At 40.5% G+C, this 18,308-nt stretch overlaps 1 protein-coding gene and 1 pseudogene across 1 annotated transcript in view; one reads left to right on the top strand and one right to left on the bottom strand.

Moving 5' to 3' along the window:
- Nucleotides 1-6,714: 6,714 nt before the first annotated feature.
- LOC111958275 (U7 small nuclear RNA) lies at nt 6,715-6,771 on the top strand (annotated as a pseudogene).
- A 4,261-nt stretch (nt 6,772-11,032) lies between these two features.
- LOC111957462 (alpha-1A adrenergic receptor-like) overlaps nt 11,033-18,308 on the bottom strand; it is an 11,847-nt gene continuing 4,571 nt past the window's right edge. Inside the window, exon 2 of the mRNA XM_023978291.2 lies at nt 11,033-14,435. Coding sequence (XP_023834059.1) covers nt 13,924-14,435 — 512 coding nt within the window. The 3' untranslated portion in view covers nt 11,033-13,923. The remainder of the gene's footprint in view (nt 14,436-18,308) is intronic.

Here is an 18,308-nt window from a genome sequence, read left to right as displayed (position 1 = left end):
CATGTATTTATGAAAAATATATCTTAAGCACTGTCAGTGACAAAGCTAGTAAAAGTGGTGCTTTGAGAGCCAGTGAAAAAAGCTATGATAATGAAATCCATTATTTACAGTGTGCCGATTATGTGGTTTGACTCCTGTCCTTATTGTTGGAGACATTAGAATAGCATCTCCTTGTAGCTCTGTGAGTGTTGACGATGGGAGCCACTTTTAACAGGTGCTCCATCATCACTCTCTTTACCCTCTTACCTATTCACATTAGACCCCACTGTTAGTGCCACTCATCAGGGTATGGACAATGTTAGTTAACCACTCACTAAGCACTCACTGTGTGAAAGGTACAGTAGGGACCTTTTACAGTAGGCTCCTTATTCATCTGATCAATTTTCTGTATAGCATTGTATTCTTTCCTCCTTGACTTGTTTAGGTATAGGTCATTATGCCAAGCTTGTATGTGATGTAAGTGAATTGCAGATGGAGAGGTTTCCTATAGTGTTTGTTTTTATTTCTGAAGTTTAGCACTGTCATTGCCCTCCCTCCCCTGCCATCTAGTGATAAACTGTTGACCATGTATGTTTTGTAGGCTACTGGGATTTTGGGGTACTTATTCCTTGACGGCATTGAATCCCATCGGTGTTGATGTAAATGGTTTTAAACATTAAAAAATTCAACAAAATTCTGTGTCTCTAACAGTTATTGTGCTAGTAGATACTGGTTTAGTTTTGGTCATAAAATAGAGGCGCAACTTTAGTTTTAGAATTGGGGGGGACATACACATATATATCAGTCAAAAGTTTGGACACACCTACTCATTCCAAGGTTTTTCTTTATTTTTACTATTATCTACATTGTAGAATAATAATGAAGACATCAAAACTATGAAATAACACATATGGAATCATAACCAAAAAACTGTTAAACAAATCAAGATATATTTTAGATTCTTCAAAGTAGCCACCCTTTGCCTTGATGACAGCTTTGAACACTTGGCATTCTCTCAACCAGCTTCATGAGGAATGCTTTTCCAACAGTCTTGAAAGAGTTCCCACATATACTGAGCACTTGTTGAGTGGAGATCAATCTCCCCTGACGTGGGCATGTTTTCAATACAGACTCCTTTTGTCTAACAGTATTCCATATAAGGCATCCAAACCTAATGAAAGTTGCACAGTGTACCCTTAATCTTAAAACAAATCTAGTGATACTGTACATAACTTGACATTTCTTCCATACATTGTGGGAGGATAACATTCCTTCCTATTACTGACAATGCATTTATTAGCCACTGTAAATGCTAGGTTACACAGTTTCTTCTGATAACAGTGTCCAGTATCAACATTTCCAAGTTAACAGGGAGAAGGGAGAATCTGTAGACATGCTGAGATAAAAGAACATACTCTTTGACAGAATTCAGCCAGCCTTCACAAGACCACAACATATGCAAAAATGTCCCCTTTTGTGCTTTACACCTCCAGCAGAATAATACAATTTCTGAGTGTATGATATTCAGTTTCCCTGGCATATAGTACGTTCTATGGATGTTCTTAAACTGCAGAAATTTATGTCTGAGATTCTATGAACATGACTGTGCATTCAAATATATCTGTATCCATTCATCATCATCAATAGCGTCTCCCGGGTCTTCCTCACATTTTTGCTTTACATGTTTTGTGTCATCAGGAAAAGCCTCTATCAACACTTGATACAGTTTGGAAATCAACTTTGGAGGTTTGTTAGACTACCTTAAAATAGCATCTGGCTTGTCCAGTGTTTGCTGGACAGAGAGAATAAAGTGTTGCAGGTCCTAATCCAGGCACTTGTCATCTCCCGTCTGGATTACTGCAACTCGCTGTTGGCTGGGCTCCCTGCCTGTGCCATTAAACCCCTACAACTCATCCAGAACGCCGCAGCCCGTCTGGTGTTCAACCTTCCCAAGTTCTCTCACGTCACCCCGCTCCTCCGCTCTCTCCACTGGCTTCCAGTTGAAGCTCGCATCCGCTACAAGACCATGGTGCTTGCCTACGGAGCTGTGAGGGGAACGGCACCTCCGTACCTTCAGGCTCTGATCAGGCCCTACACCCAAACAAGGGCACTGCGTTCATCCACCTCTGGCCTGCTCGCCTCCCTACCTCTGAGGAAGTACAGTTCCCGCTCAGCCCAGTCAAAACTGTTCGCTGCTCTGGCACCCCAATGGTGGAACAAACTCCCTCACGACGCCAGGTCAGCGGAGTCAATCACCACCTTCCGGAGACACCTGAAACCCCACCTCTTTAAGGAATACCTAGGATAGGATAAAGTAATCCTTCTAACCCCCCCCCCCCCTTAAAAGAGTTAGATGCACTATTGTAAAGTGGTTGTTCCACTGGATATCATAAGGTGAATGCACCAATTTGTAAGTCGCTCTGGATAAGAGCGTCTGCTAAATGACTTAAATGTAAATGTAAATGTGTTGTGTCTGCAAAAATTAACCTCACCTCTGTCACAGACTGGTCTTCCCTGGCTGCCTTATCCTGCTGAGAAACCCTGTCACCATTTGATCCTCCTAAAAGTAGGCATGACAAAGAATTACCTTCGTGTACAATTATGCATTATATTATCCAAGAATATAATAAATGGTTCAATAATTGAAATTATGATTATACTCAGATCTCAGACTGTAGCTTTAAGCTTAATCTGCTGTCATGTAGCTACTGTAGATCTACCCATCAATTCAAGATGGAACTTTGTATCATTCACCAAACATACTGCGAAATTCACCTGAGCTCCATAGACTGGTCTTCCCTGGCTGTCTGACCCTGCTGGGAATTGTCCTACTCCTTAAAGGTAGACTATAAAAATAGCTCAAGATAAAGTGCAAGACTCCATCTTTGCTCTCTTCAAACTGCATCTATCATATTGGCTGATATAGCCCAGTAATACAATGTAAGGGCCATGTGAGAATCTCTTGTAATTTAACTTATTTCATAAGTTATTTTTGCGCATTTGATATTGCCTATAGGGAGCAAAATTGCTGGGACCATGGCTGGCAAGTGAGCTGCGTCAGATATGCCTAAAATAACATTGCGGGACTGCGGTCGGTTCTGGGACCAGTCCTAGCGGTAGCGGTTGAGAGTGGGACAGAAAGCCAGCGGGTGGTTTCATCATTTGATTCAGGTCTAGTTGATTGAGGCCAAAATAATAGCTAATGAAAGCCAACTTTTGGTCAGTTCTCTCTCTAATAGTACATCAACTGGCAAAAGCTTGCCAAGTTAATTTACTCCTGAAACAGGACAAAACAAAGGCTACAAAACATTTACATACCAACAACTGCTGTTAGATAGTAATAATTGCCACCTCATATCGCTATCTGACAGATAGCTAGAGGCTAGAGCTAACCTGGCTGTGGTAGCTACTCACTAGCATAGCTTATTCATTCACCTCAGTCGAGAGGGGATGAAACATTAGCTAACATTACATTTCAGTTACAATACTAGCTCAGCACTCCAAATAAACACTAGTTTAGTTTTTTTCTGTTAAGTTAAACAGCAGTTACCTTGCCAGCCTCATCAGTCAACTGAAGAGTAGCCAGTTTCTGTTCTGCTACCTTTTACAACTTGGTGAAAGAGCACTACACGTACACACTATACCATGCTCAACTCTCCTATGCTGGTCCAGCCAGCTTTCAGAAGCTTTGCCTTCACACAACCTGTCAGCCCGCTCTGTGGGGTCCGAGTGGTCCTAAATCCAGTCGGTTAAACACTCCAAACAGCCTACCTGACTGCTCGGAGGCGTCCGCATGGTCCTAAAGCAAATCGTTGCCGCATTTTGTATCACATTTGAATGCTAAACCTGGGGATGACAAAAATGCAATTTCAGAATGTGGGGAGGACATCCCCAGTGAAAGCTGCACCCCTGTTGCGCCCCTGATAAAACCAGTATGTATGTATATGAATATGAGAGGATAAATAAACACATTCATTATATAAATATTACAATAAATAATGACAAGAATCTCATGTTCCCATTGTAATGACTACTATTTCAAATGTATTTTCAGCGTTACATATAATCCTGTAATTATAAATCACTGTTCTCAATCTAAAGGCGAATAGTCAATGTTGTTCATTGTAGTAGTTTGCTGTTCATTAGATTTGTCTTGAATTATTTGATAAATCATGCGCTTTAATTATATTTATTTGCTAATAACATCTCTGAGATGCTAGAGTTTCAGAAATTATGTAGAAAAAATGGAAGTGTAGGCTACAGGAAAGAACACTAGGTGGAGATAGTCCGCTTTGTGTGGTCAATCTCAGAATAGCCTCTCTACAAGCTCGTCATAGGGCTGCAGGTAGCCTAGAGTTTAGAGCGGTGGACCAGTAATCGCAAGGTCGCTGCTTCGAATACCCTGTACTACTATGGCTAACCCTGTAAAAAAATACATTTCACTGCACCTATCCGGTGAATGTGACTTTAAAACTTTATTTTTATTTTTTCAAGGGAGCAACTTTGTTTTTGAATCGGGGGGGGGCATATTTATTATTTTTGTCGGATAAACACTCCAAACAGCCTACCTGACCGCTCGGAGGCATCCGCATGGTCCTGAAGCACACCGTTGTCTCGTTTTGTATCACATTCCAATGATGAAACTGGGTGGGAGAAAAATGCAATTTCAGAATGTGGGGCTAAAACAACATGGGCTATTTACTCCACCAGTAGTTTCATGATTATCCACGACCATGCAGTTGTCCAATTACAACTGAATCTAGTTATGTGAGGGCACACTAATTGATAGTGTAGTGGAGAAGGGAGAGCATCAGGTCGATCAATCCACCCCCACAAACGAGAGGTTCTGAAAACAGACACTGTAGAAGAACTTCAATGGAATAAAGCTCCAGGGGAATCCTATATGTGCACATGTAGTCATCATCAGTGAGAACTGCAAACAGTGAGAACGTGACAGTCACTATTGACCAGCATGTTCTCTCACACACACATTTCTCATTCATTGCACATGCAGTGCCCATATGAAGATAGACTACACCGTTTACTATATAATACTACAGTACATACTATAGAATTGTATAGTAAACTAGTATACTGTAGAATACTATGCTACCCACTGTAGTAACCCTAGATCATGTGTAGTACTTACTATAGAATGTTGTAGTATATTGTAAAATACTAAATACTTCCATATTATCCCTCAAAAAACTGTTACAAAATACACTTCATTTTTTATATATGAATACTACAGTATTTCATTTGCATATACACCCCCACCAATGTTCCAGTTTGTGTCACCCATAAGTGAGAAACCTACATGCCAAGTATAGACCATATACACTACATGACCAAAAATATGTGGACATCTGCTCATTGAACATCTTGTTCCAAAATCATGGGAGTCAATATGGAGTTCATCCCCATTTGCTGCTATAACAGCCTCCACTCTTCTGGGAAGGCTTTCCACTAGATGTTGGAACATTGCTGCAGGGACTTGCTTCCATTCAGCCACAAGAGCATTAGTGAGGTCAGGCACTGATGTTGGGCAATTAGGCCTGGCTCGCAGTCGGTGTTCCACTTCATCCCAAAAATGTTTGATGGGTTGAGGCCAGGGCTCTGTGCAGGCCAGTCAAGTTCTTCCACACCAATCTCGACAAACCATTTTTGTATGGACCTCGGTTTGTGCACGGGAGCATTGTCATGCTGAAACAGGAAAGGGCCTTCCCCAAACTGTTGCCACAAAGCTCAGAATCATCTAGAATGTCATTGTATGCTGTAGAGTTTAGATTTGCCTTCACTGTAACTAAGGAGCCTTGAAAATCAGCCCCAGAACATAATTCCTCATCCACCAAACATACATTTGAGGAACTGACTTGTTGGAAAGGTGAAAGTTTAGATTTGAAAGTAACTGAGCTCTCCAGTAAGGCCATGCTACTACCAATGTTTGTCTATGGAGATTGCATGGTTGTGTGCTCGATTTTATACACCTGTCAGCAACGGGTGTGGGAGAAATAGCCGGATCCTCTAATTGGAAGGGGTGTCCACATACTTTCGTGTATTGTGTTCCCTACAGATTATAGTAAAGTGCAGGAATGCTGAACTATTTATTCAGCAGTGGTGGAAAAAGTTCTCATTGTCTTCCTTGAGCAAAAGTAAAGATACCTTAATAGAAAATGACTCAAGTGGAAGTCACCCAATAAAATATTACTTGAGTAAATGTCTAAAAGTATCTGTTTTTAAATGTACTTAAGTACAGTGGTGGAAAAACTATTCAATTATCAAGTGAAAAGTACAAGTAAATGCTATTCATCAAATTCCTTGTATTAATCAAACCAGATGGCATGATTTTCTGGTTTGTTTCAATTTACGGACAGCCAGGGGCACACTCCAACACAGACATAATTTACAAATGCAGTATTTGTGTTTAGCGAGTCCACCAGCTCAAAGGCAGTAGGGATGTCAACATGTTATATTGATAGGTGTGGAAATTGGACCCTATTGCTGTCCTGCCTGAGCATTGGAAATGTATCGAGTACTTTTTGGTGTCAGGGAAACGTATGGGAGTAAAAATAACATATTTTCTTCAGAAATGTAGTACATTTAAAATGTGTCAAAGATATAAATAGTAAAGTAAAGATACCCCAAAAAACTACTTAAGTAGTGCTTCAAGGTATTTTTACTTAGTTACTTTACACCACTGCCATTCAGACCCCAGTCCTACCTACCTACAGGTTATAGAAAATGTGCTCTTTTAGTATTTCTCTAGTAGGTTTCTTCAAGGAGAAAGCCTCCACTTCTATGTCAAAGATATATTAAATACTACAGTAATGTCCGCAAAAACACTACAGTAAATACTACAGTATACTACAGTCAGCAAAAACACTCCATTAATTACTATTATGTATACTACATATTATTTTATTACAGTATTTATGCTATAGTTAACTATAATTACTACAGTATACTACAGTGAATACTACAGTTAAGTCTGTAAAAACACTACACTGAATACAAAACAAATTCAAATTAAATAAAAAATATTTGTCACATGCTTTCTAAACAACTGTCACGACTTCCGCCGAAGTCGCTTCCTATCCTTGTTCGGGCGGCGTTCGGCGGTCGACGTCACCGGTCTTCTAGCCATCGCCGATCCACCTTTCATTTTCCATTTGTTTTGTCTTATCTTCCTGCACACCTGGTTTACATTTCCTACTAATTAACATGTGTATGTAGCCCTCTGTTCCCTCCATGTCTGTGTGGGGTGTTGTTTTTTTTTGTCAAGGTTGGTACGCTTCCGGCTGGTTTGCGCCGGGTTTTGTTTTATACCCGTGCTTTGTGGCAGCCGGTACTTTGTACTTGGGTTTTGTACTTTGTGCTGCCTCACTTGTTCTTTGGGCATTTGTGTTGTGATGCGGTTGCGTTCTGTATTATGATTGCCTAAGTAAAGTGCTTTTTCATCTCTGCTCTCCTGCGCCTGATTTCCATGCACCAGCTACACCCACCACTGACAACAACAGGTGTAGACTAACAGTGAAATACTTACTTAAGGGCACTATTCAACAATGCAGAGAAAAAGAAAATAGAGAAATAATAGATAAGTAAAACACGTAATAATGAATACATAATGAGTAACGATAACTTGGCTATTTACACGGGGTACCAATACTGAGTCAATGTGCTGGAGTACGAGGTAATTGATGTAGATATGTATATATAACTAGGAATAAAGTGACAGATAATAAACAGTAGCAACAGCGTATGTGATGAGTAAAAAAAAAGAGTCAATGCCGGTTAGTCCAGGTAGCTATTTGGTTAACTATTTAGCTAACTATTTAGCAGTCTTATGGCTTGGGGGTAGAAGCTGTTTAGGGTCCTGTTGGTTCCAGACTTGCATCGGTACCGCTTGCCGTGCGGTAGCAGAGAGAACAATTTTATGTCTTGGGTGGCTGGAGTCTTTGACAATTTTGGGGGTCTTCCTTTGACAGCGCCTGACATAGAGATCCTGGATGGCAGTGAGTTCGGCCCCAGTGGTGTACTGGGCCGTATGCACTACCCTCTGTAACCAATTTTCAATTTGGGCTGTAACAGAAAAATTGGGGGGAAAGTCAAGGGGTGTGAATACTTTCAGAAAGCCCTGTATATACTGTATACTATAGTATTTTTTTCATGTGGGTGAAAATGCTTTGGCAGTTTTTTGGAGTCTAAAGGTTATTTCAGGACCATGGCAGTTAGGCGTGTGTGTCTGAGTCTCAGTCTCTCTCAGAGAAGGAATAAATTAACAGCGTCTTTGCCCTCGTGGGAACTTCGTATCGAAGTATTTCTATGGAAGTCTATCCTTCGTATGTCACAAGCACGTCACATTGGGCTGAGTCAAAAGTAAAATCAGCAGGGTCTGGTTCACATGTCATTGCAACAGAGGATGGAAACTTCTATTTTTCCACTCTGATCCCTTTTCAGCCAAAGCTCTATTAGTGGAATTCATTAGAAGTGTTGTATTTCAAAGACCGTAGAACATTGAAAACCAGAAGCAGAGGGTAGAGCAAAGAGAGACTTAAAAATGTGTAATGCCTTTCTCAGTACTTATTTTTGGTATTATTTGATTGACGATACTAGTGTGCTACCTGCATGACTATTTTATCTTTCTTTGGAAGCTACAGCCCACGCACCCACACACTTCTTATTCAGGAAACTGGGAGCATCTGCATAGGAGGGGTATCTACTCGGTACTGGTTGTAGGTTTTTACCCACAACTTTTCGATGATCAGAAAAAAAGCAATTGTGTGCTTTTAATAATGCAGGTTCGATTGAATTGGGCTCTTAGTCTCTTTGTATCTCTCTTTATATCTCTCTTTGTATCGCTCTTTGTATCCCTCTCTCCAGCCCAGAGAGCGAGAGACAGTCAGTTCATCATCAATACCATCTGTGTTTTGAGCCAATAGCCTCTCGATTACGTCAGCACTGAGACAGTATGACTCACAGAGAGAGAGGCACATTCATGCCAGCCAATGTCAATGGGGACAGAGTGTCTGCTGGCTCAATAAGTATTTCTGGCCACTCCCTCAGGTCAGCCTGTCCACTTGGCTGCCAGGACTTGCTGGAGATACTCATCTTCATTCCGGGAGTGACGATTGTCGTTGCAATGCCATTCACATTCCAAACGCACAGAGGAAGTACATTGTAACACCCAAGAGAAAATAACCATAGGAAAATCAACCAATACTGCCTGCGCTCCATCCACTGTTCACTACCATGCTTCTGCCTTGATGTAAATTACAGATAACCCCTCTGTAGACATTATTATTATTATTATGCCCACAATGTGGTCAGTGCATACCCACATGAGGAAACCTGGTTGAGAAAATACTTAGAAAGCAAATTTTCTGTATCAGGTAGGTGGTAGGCAGGTCAGAATGGAAAGTTCAGTGCTTCTGCTGTTTTCTATAACCTGAAGGGAACACAATATATGGTCTATACTTGTCATGTAGGTTTTTGACTTATGGGTGGCACAAATTGTGATATGGAGGAGTGGAATGGGCAAGGTATATGAAAATTAAAAACTGTGGTATATACTAGTAATTACTGTAGTGTTTTTGCGGACATCACTGTAATATTTACTGTAGTGTTCTGCGGTCTGTAGTATACTGTATTATTTACTGTAGTATTCTACAGTATACTACACAATCCTATAGTAAGTACTACACATGATCGGGATACTACAGTGTGTAGTATAGTATTCTACAGTACTGTATATTACAGTTTACTACAGAGTTCTATAGTATTTACTGTAGTATTCTATACTAAACGGTAGTATTTTTTCACGTGGGTATCCATGCAATCACTTTTATTTGTGTGCTTGTGTAAGTGGCGGTCGGTGCTGTTTAAGATGAGGGAGGACATTATTTTTTCTTATGAGCATGGCCTTATTTCTATTACAGCATATTGGATGACTGTCATTCATATTCCATTCACCCAGCTCGATGTAACATCGATTGGTTTAGGCTACTAAATTATACTCTAATTTTCCCTATACCCATCATGAGGTTGCTACAATCTAGCCTATGAATGAAAGTTTACAACGTAGGTGTACAGGTCGAGAGAAAAATTTGAGTAGTCAAGGTGACAGACAGTGACACATTCAATACCGCCTTGCACGCTCTTGTCCGCATCTAGCTAATCTAGGGTGTAATCATTAGTCCAACAGTTGCAAACAAGGGTTTCTATTGGTAAAATTCAGATACGTTTTTTCCCGTTTTGTTCCGTTTGCTTCTGTTTAAGAAACGTTTTGCAACAGAATCGGTGGAATGAATACACCCCTGATCACATGCAAACACAGTTCACTTTCATAGCAGCCACACAGAAAGAGCATTATATTTTTGCTCGTTGTAGAATTCCTTCTCGCATCTACGCACTCTACTCCTCTCACCTTTTCCCTCCGCTTGTGGACTTCAGTGCACAACACATCAGCTGTCTGTCACCAGGCAGAAAAACTTTTCCAAGCAAAACCTTCATATCATAACCGCTACACACAGCCTACATCGTTGTCACCATGTTAGCTAATGTCATAGCTAGTAAACATAGCTACTAGAACTAACGCATTAGTAAATCCGCTACAATCATGCAGTAAAGTGTACAGTCAGCAAGAAGTTTAGCAGTTACATCAAGGGGCCCTGTTGACAATAAATGTATAAAACCAAAAGCTTGCCTTGAAAGCGTTCCAGTGTTGGACAGCCATAGCGTTGGATAGCCATCCCTCTCCAGTGTTGGATAGCCATCCCTCTCCGTTTGAGGTGGGTGTTTGAGTAGTCTAAACTAGCTAGCTGCATTCACTAGCTAAGTGAAAGTGAAAGAAATTACAATGATATATACAGTGCTGTAAAAAGGTGTTTTCCCCCTGTCTAAATTTCTCTACTTTTGCATATTTTTCATACTGAATGTTATCAGATCTTCGAACCAAAACCTAATATTAGATAAAGGAAACCTGAGTGAACAAATAACACAACAATTGCATACTTATTTCCTTTATTTCATAAACAAAGTTATGCAACACCCAATACCCAATGACCCTGTGTGAAAAAGTAATTGCCCCCTTACACTCAATTACTGGTTGTGCCACCTTTAGCTGCAATGACTCCAACCAAATGCTTCCTGTAGTTGTTGATCAGTCTCTCATGTCGCTGTGGAGGAATTTTGTCCTTGTCACGCTCGTCTGACGAAGAAGGAGTGGACCAAAGCGCAGCGTGGTACCTGTTCATAATATTTTAATAAGTTAGAACACTTGAACAAAAATAACAAAGAGACAAATTAACAGTTCTGTAAGGTAACTAAACTAAACAGAAAACAACTACCCACAAACCCAGGTGGGATAAAAGGCTACCTAAGTATGATTCTCAATCAGAGACAACGATAGACAGCTGCCTCTGATTGAAAACCACACCCGGCCAAACACAAAGAAATAGAAAACATAGAAATAAAGAAACTAGAATGCCCACCCTAGTCACACCCTGGCCTATCCAAAATAGAGAATAAAAACCTCTCTATGGCCAGGGCGTGACAGTCCTATCCTTCCATGCAGAACTGCTTTAACTCAGCAATATTTGTGGGTTTTCAAGCATGAACTGCCACAACATCTCAATTGGGATTAGGTCTGGACTTTGACTAGGCCATTCCAAAACTTCAAATTTGCTGCTTTTTAGCCATTTTCATGATTGTGTGTTTTGGATCAGTCTTGCTGCATGACCCAGCTGCGCTTTAGCTTCAGTTCACAGATGGATGACGTTCTCCTGTAGAATTCTTTGATACAGATTGGGTGGACAACATGTCAGTTCATGCTGCAGGAACTCTGATAGGTTGGAGGAAATCATCCAGAAGTTGTCATAATTACTGTGTAAGTCTATGGAAGGGGGTGAGAATCATGAGCCTCCTAGGTTTTGTATTGAAGTCAATGTACCCTGAGGAGGACGGAAACTAGCTGTCCTCCGGCTACACCATGGTGCTACCCTACTGTTGAGTACTGTTGAGTACTGTTGAGGCTACTGTAGACCTTCAATGCAAAACAGTGTGTTCTATAAAATTATTTGGTGACGTGAATATATTTAGTATAGTTTAATCTGAAAAGGATCACCTTTTTAATTTCACTATTTTTATGAAATTCACTGAGGATGGTCCTCCCCTTCCTCCTCTGTGGAGCCTCCACTGTGTGGATGCAATTTGCAAATGGTTCCATAAAACTGGAAAGCCTGAGCTACAGTATGAAGGCAAATTTCTCACTGGCTTATGGTGGATTTAGAGGCTTGGGAGCAGTTATGAGGTCAAAACCCATGAAATGATCCCTCAGAATTCCAAAGTAGGAAGTTAATCTTCTGTCTGGCAGTGGAGATTGGAAAGTGGTATCGTGGGAATGTTGGAGTACAAAGCAATACTGTTCATGCGTGTTTATGAAACATGTGTGTCCACGAAATCACAAAAAAAGGATTCTCAAAGTGATGTTTCAACTCCCAAACTGAGAATATCTCATACTCTTTTTATTGGAATACGTGACATGGAGGAACAGTATCCTCTTGGGTTCCAGCCTTCTGTGGACAGTATGGTGTGATTCATTTGTGATGGGCATTGTGCCTGCCCTCTGACTCCCCAGGGAGACTGGGAGTGATGTCACAGTATCACACAGTCACACACTATTCTCACAACGGGACAAGAGCTTGGTAAAGGGTAAGACACTGGGAGAAAGATTACAATTTTGAACAATTTGTGAGGTTACCACCAATTACATATGTACAGACTTCACCTATTATGCATTGGTAATATTCTTTGTAAGTATACAACTTGTAAACATTACACAAGGAACATACAATTTGGTCCTTCTTAAGAAATACCTTCACAACCCCCAATATCTTATCAGAAATATCTGGAATAAATAATACATATATTGATATAGCTAAAGTGTAGATCCCAGTAAAATTACTGAGCTCCCCATGGAAAACTTTTTTCTAACATGTATATTTAAAAGGGGAGGGGAATATATTTTGCTCTTGGGGAACTATCACTTTTGGCATTAGATTGGAATAATAATTTGGACTGTTTTCTTTACTATTCAAATCAACTGGATGCTGAAGCGTGAAGAGTGGCAAAGACCACCTGAGAGAATGTGCACTTGTCTTAAAGGCCCAGTAAAGTCAACAACGTGATTTTCCTGTGTTTTATATATATTTCCACACTATGAGGTTGGAATAATACTGTGAAATGTGAAAATTATGATGATGCCCTTTTAGTGTAAGAGCTGGATAGAGTTGTGGCCTGTCTGGTGGCATCACCAGGTGGTAAATTAGTTAATAGACCAATAAGAAAGAGAGTTCCAATAACAGCTAATTGTCCATTTTCCCCTTCCCACTCAGACCACTACCAGACAGCCTTAGCAAAATTCTTGCTTGAGAAATTGCTCTTCGCCAAGAAGCTATTTTAGTTTCTCACTAGTGTAAGACGCTATGATTAAGAACATCTGCTAAATGACTAAAATGTAAATGTAATGTTACTTTTTGATCATTTTAATTTAAAACAATCACAGCAAGGTACTTAATTGTTACCCAGAAATGAGTTGATATGTAGATAATAACTGCTGCATTGGACCTTTAAAGAGTGTCAATATCTCAAGGTAAAACCTTGGTTTAGTGTGTAAAAACAAACAGTCATCAATTTAAACACTGCCATTGTGTATCTGCAGTCAGTGTATTCCAAATATTTGAGAATTTCATCGACCATCTCCACCAGCTATTATTAATGTTCCATCGTTGTAAACTCCACTGGGCTTAGAAATGTATTCACTATTCACTTTAGTTTCCTTTAATAGCACTGGACCTTGAGGGTAGACCATGCTTTGTTTAAGAGAAGATGAGATACAGTATTCATACCAGAGACATTCAAAATAATTTACTCCATCATTATCTCTGGTTATACGGCCTCTCCATTTTCACATAAAGACAGCTGGTGGATCTTAATGGTGGGCAGGGCCCCGTGTGGAGAGGGCTGGGGATGGCTGGGCTCCTGGTTGAGGCTCCCGTCTCTGATGCAGCAGCAGGTCTTCAGCAGACTCCTACTGCACAGTTGGGCCACCTTAGCCTGTCCTGTCTCTATCTTCCACTCTCTGTCATCCCTAGAGGAGGGTGTGCGGGACAGTGCTATGGAGGAGGAGGGGCTAAGACGGGAGGGGTCACCTCTGCCATCTACTCTCAGAGTGAGAGAATGACCCTGGACCTGGGCTTGACTGAGGCCTGGACCTAGGTGATGAGTGGCTCTGGGCTGGGCTCTCAGACAACGCACTCCCAGAATACTCTGGAAGGCCTTCTTAAACTCCTGGTTAGAACAGGGGTAGATGATAGGGTTGATGCAGCTGTTGAAGTAGCCCAGCCAGAAGGTGATCTTGAAAACGGTGTCCGAAGGTCTGTATGCCGGGAATATGGAACCTACAAAAACAACCCAACACACCACACCCACACCAACACACACAACACACAACACACACACAACACACACACACACACACACACACACACACACAACACACACAACAACACCACACACACACACACACACACACAACCCACACACACACACACACACACACACACACACACACACACACACACACACACACACACACACACACACACACACACAGAGAGAGAGAGAGAGAGAGAGAGAGAAAGAGAGAGAGAATTAGACACGGACATACATGCCACACATACAAAGGGAAGAAAACTGATTAACATCAAGGTACTGACGTCAAGGTATCAGTTGTATTAAAATTGCCTTCATAAATCCTACTGCTTCTGATTACAGGGGCTCATGGGAGAAAGTGTGAGCTGCACACTTAATAGTGAAGTAGATTAAATGGTTTAACATGCACATTACACGAAGGACTTTTTACAGCCAATGCTCGACACATTAAAATAATTAAATGGCTAATGTCTTGGATGGACTTGAATTTGAGCATCTATCTTCAAAGGTAGGCTGGGTGAGCTGTCTTGTGAAATTCTTTAATGGAGAAGCTGTTGGAGAACTTTTAGTGATGTGGAGATGGATAGAGAGGGGGAGAGAAAGAAAGAGACCGAGGGAAAGAAAGGAGGTGAAGTTTGAGTAGATATGATTCCGTGTCAAGTACATCTCAGATGACTACTATGCAACAAGCAACAGCTATTCTACTACTCTTCTTACTATTGAATTCATACATCCTGGAAACTTGATTGCCGTTACTCAGGAAGCCTAATTTTTCTATGAAAAGTTGACACAATAAAGACATTGGTGCAAAACATGTTTTTTTAAAGAAAGCTAAACAAATCATTTGGTGTCATTCTCTCCCTCTACTTCACCAAACAGAGGGTATACAGTGATGTATAGCGACGGAAAACAAGATAGAGTGAGCAATAAATAATGGATGACCAATAAATGTGCTCACTTCCCAAGTGAGACGTTGCCATACATCCAGGAAGACAAAGAAGCACACTACTGCTCTAATACTGTATCTCACTACCAACACCCCCAAATATAATTCAGAATGTCAATAATGATTTAAGATAACAATACCAAAGATGCATGGTAGGCACAAGTGCAACTACCGACTAACGACCGCAGCACCAGCAGACAAAATACCACTACCTTGTGAACATGTGAGTAAACAGTTGCTTAGCTCTTGGCCATGCCTATTTAAATAGCTACTGGAACAAACCAGTCTCAAAATAAACACACTGCCAAGACAGTGATAGCCCTCTTAACCCTTTTGACCCACTCAAATCCACACAAGGGTAAGTTTCCCTCTTGAAGAAGAAATAAAGCCTGTCCCAATAAACCAAAGCAAACAATAATAACCATCCCCAGCCGAACACAATCACTCTTAACTTGAAAACCGTTCTGTGATTTAACAGGATAATAATACATAACATTGTGACATGTTGTCCAGACATGGTAAGGGAGTAGAATCACCACCCTAGCTCTTGCTATATTTCTGAGCATGAGAGTGTATAATAAATCGGAACCCTGAGGGGTTAGGAAGGAGTTGACTTGATCTTAAATTTGATTTGATTTGTATTTTCTTCCCACATTCATCCTATACTGAAATGATTAAACTAACAAGCAGACTGTATCTTTCCTTCCTGCTGTGATCACATTGATGAGAATGCCTCTATGTGCAGGAGAAACAGATGCCGAGAGAGAGAGAGATGGAGAGTGAAAGAGAGAGAGAGAGAGAGAGAGAGAGAGAGAGAGAGAGAGAGAGAGAGAGAGAGAGAGAGAGAGAGAGATAAAGAGAAAGAGAGAGAAAGAGAGAGAGAGAAAGAGAGAGAGATAAAGAGAGAGAGCGAGAGAGAGAGAGAGAGAATGGTTGTCTGAAAAGTGTGTGTGAAATATGACCAAAAGAAAGTTTCCAACAGCATGTGCTCAGCACTCCTAACTTCATGCAGCTCACTCCACCCATCCCCCGATGTTGCCAGAGAGACTAGGGGATCATAAACTGGCTCCCCAAACTCCGAGTGACCTCTGCTACCAGGCCACCTATAGGTTGCTAGGGAGGTTGCTAGGGGGCAGGACAGCAAACAGTCCTTTTGCCTGCTCAGGTCAGATCCTCATCAGTCTTTCTCCAAGTGGAATGCGTGGACAGACGTGAGTGATGTTGTTATTGAAACTTGTGTGCATTTACTGTTGGTTGTTACTAATGCCAGTCCTTAATAGTAGTTGATGCTACTACGTGTTAAACAGTCATTGTCATGTTATGTTATTATGTATAGTATATTCATTCATATTTCTCTTTGTACAGAACCACATACATTGCATATGTCTTCTGGAAATGAATAGTTTCATTCCAAAACGCTATACCAATTTTCAGAAATGTTGGTAAATTTGCTTGTATTGTTTAAAGACATTATGAATGAGATGAATGTGTTTTTTTTCACTATCAAATCATGGCATGGGGGTTGTTCAATGACAGATACGTATTTGTTTAAAATCTGTCATGTCATGGTTTAATTTCAGAGAGACAAATAATCGTGTTTTTTTCTTCTAAATGCTATATATTCACCTCACTCTCAGAGAAATAAGTAGTACTACTAGGTTTTACACAGTCACATGGAACAAATAACTACATCTTTAGTAAAGAAATGTACAAATTATATTTTTGCGACATCAATATAAAAAAAAAATTGAAATATAATTAAAGACAGTAATATGAGATCTGTATGTAAAACATTTACATTTGACATTTTAGTCATTTAGCAGATGCTCTTATCCAGAGAGACTTACAGTAAGTGCATTCATCTTAAGATAGCTAGCTGAGACAACCACATATCACAGTCAAATATACAGGACACGAACATTCCATTACAGCTAAACAATGAATATATAGCGTTTAGCAAAAAAAACATTTTCATACTCAAATCTATGAATAAAATATCTGACAACAGTAATATTTTACACACACATGAAGGTACCCATAAGCAATCATTTCTGGTGAAAAAATACAAATGTGTGGATATAGCTTTCAACTCTTCAAATACAGTTTCTTATGTGTAACTCTCTGTGAGGTTGCCTTATTCACAGACCAGCCAAACTGGAAAGCCGCTCTCTTTCAACCACAGCAGCTCTTTGATCACACTGAGAAGATGACTGGGACAGAGGCTGACTGAAAGTGACCACCCACCCATGCTGAGAGTATCTCTGTTGTCTGAAGAATCCTATGATGACCCAGTACCAGACCCGGTCAGACCCGGTCACAGCTTTTACCTTTGTTGCCTGCACTGCATCACTGAGACACCTGGTCCAAATTGCAGTAACTCCTCAGTGGCCTTCCGAAAAACCATTAAATTAACACCAAAAAGTATTAATTTCACAAGCACTTATGGCTGGATAACAAAAATCGAAATGGAAATGAATGAATGGAAATGGATGTTCCAAACGTACTCGATCTTTCTCTGTAGCTCTCTATCTCTATCACTTTCTAATGCGTGTGTGTGTGTGTGTGTGTGTGTGTGTGTGTGTGTGTGTGTGTGTGTGTGTGTGTGTGTGCTGATTCTTTGATTTTCCCATGATGTCAAGCAAAGAGGCACTGAGTTTGAGTAGTAGCCTTGAAATACATCCACAGGTAGACCTCAAATTGACTCAAATGATGTAGCTTCTATTAGCTTCTGAAGCCATGACATCATTTTCTGGAATTTTCCAAGCTGTTTAAAGGCACAGTCAACTTAGTGTATGTAAACTTCTGACCCACTGGAATTGTGATACAGTGAATTATAAGTGAAATAATCTGTCTGTAAACAATTGTTGGAAAAATGACTTGTGTCATGCACAAA

The sequence above is a fragment of the Salvelinus sp. IW2-2015 genome, linkage group LG33 (genome assembly GCF_002910315.2).
Source record: "Salvelinus sp. IW2-2015 linkage group LG33, ASM291031v2, whole genome shotgun sequence".
Lineage (NCBI taxonomy): Eukaryota > Metazoa > Chordata > Actinopteri > Salmoniformes > Salmonidae > Salvelinus > Salvelinus sp. IW2-2015.
This window is presented reverse-complemented; position numbering and strand designations above follow the sequence as displayed.